This window comes from Pyxicephalus adspersus, chromosome 3 (genome assembly GCF_032062135.1).
Source record: "Pyxicephalus adspersus chromosome 3, UCB_Pads_2.0, whole genome shotgun sequence".
NCBI lineage: Eukaryota > Metazoa > Chordata > Amphibia > Anura > Pyxicephalidae > Pyxicephalus > Pyxicephalus adspersus.
In genome coordinates this window covers 117573461-117574634 of record NC_092860.1, presented here as the reverse complement: position 1 = coordinate 117574634, position 1174 = coordinate 117573461, and the positions used below count along the sequence as shown (strand labels likewise).

The 1174-nt window shown below is 36.8% G+C and overlaps 1 protein-coding gene across 2 annotated transcripts in view; it reads right to left on the bottom strand.

Annotated features, from left to right (window-relative positions):
* Window positions 1–32: 32 nt before the first annotated feature.
* The window catches only part of CDKN2AIP (CDKN2A interacting protein), a 5438-nt gene continuing 4296 nt past the window's right edge, over window positions 33–1174 (bottom strand). Inside the window, exon 3 of one of the 2 annotated variants that reach the window (XM_072406110.1) lies at window positions 33–854. In XM_072406110.1, coding sequence (XP_072262211.1) covers window positions 163–854 — 692 coding nt within the window. In that variant the 3' untranslated portion in view covers window positions 33–162. The remainder of the gene's footprint in view (window positions 855–1174) is intronic. The other variant, XM_072406111.1, reaches the window with a different exon arrangement.

Sequence of the window (1174 nt, the reverse complement as noted above, 5' to 3'; positions counted from 1 at the left end):
TAAAACCACAAATCAAATTTTACCCAAGGATTATAAGTAGAAAAAAAACTGATGACCAATTTATATTAAAACAAATACAAAAATATTTCAAAATGTTTTCTTTTTTAACATATAAAGGGTAAAGCATTAGAACTCTGTATTTGATTTTGGACAATAATTGTCTCATAGAAGATCCTGGGGGTTTTTTAATGCTGGAGGCAAGTGTGGGGCATGGGACTCTTCATCCAACAGAACCAAGTCTTCAACATCATGACCGCTGTATTTCCTTTTACATATTTTCACCACTACTTTCTTCTTCTGAAAAAGTTTAATTGCTTCTCGAGATGCCACAGCTTGGGCACTTGCTTTTGTTTTCCCACAACCCATGCCAATGTAAACAGCCTGGCATCTCAGTTCACACACTATGTTTTCCTGAGAAGTTTTGTTTTGAGGTAATTCTGCCAATTCTTTTAGTGGCACAAAAGTAATGTCCAGTGTGGACTTTAAAGTCTTAATACAGTCACCAAGTACTTCTGTATAGTCAAGGTTTGGATTAAACCCGCCAACAGACACCAGCTTCCATGCAACTCTTTTATAGAGTTTGTTAAAGAATGACTGTCGTTCCTTAACGTCTTCATCAGTGGGTCTGCGGGGGGCATCTACCATTTTTTGATGACATTCATTGCTACCACTCCAGTGCTGAGGTACAGCAGAACTGTAAAAGCTTGTTTCTGTCCTTTGTCCTTCTCTGTACTGATCTGCCGTGCAACCCACATTAGCTGATGAATTCAAACCTTCACTAAGGTTTGTTCGAGCTGCTGCTGTTCTAGACACATCTGTAGATCTTCTCTTCGACGGCACCTCATTCAGGCCTTCTGCAACACAAGGAGAATACTGCTAAGTTTTGCACTGTATCACTAAACTGAAATATTCACAAACATTACTTCAACATAAATAAAAGGCAAACAGCTGGCTAGACTAATGCAAAATGTGTATAGCATTACTAATTTGGCAAAAATAAAACATTTGAAAAAAAAATCTTGGCAGTGCAGAAATGTATTTGCATTTCAATTTAATATAGCAGAAATATTTCTGTAAATAAGTGATGCTAATATATGTCTATAGTTTTACTGCCAACACATTTAACTCAGTAAAGCATTAGAATAACAATATACATCAATGTTCCCCAAGGGGC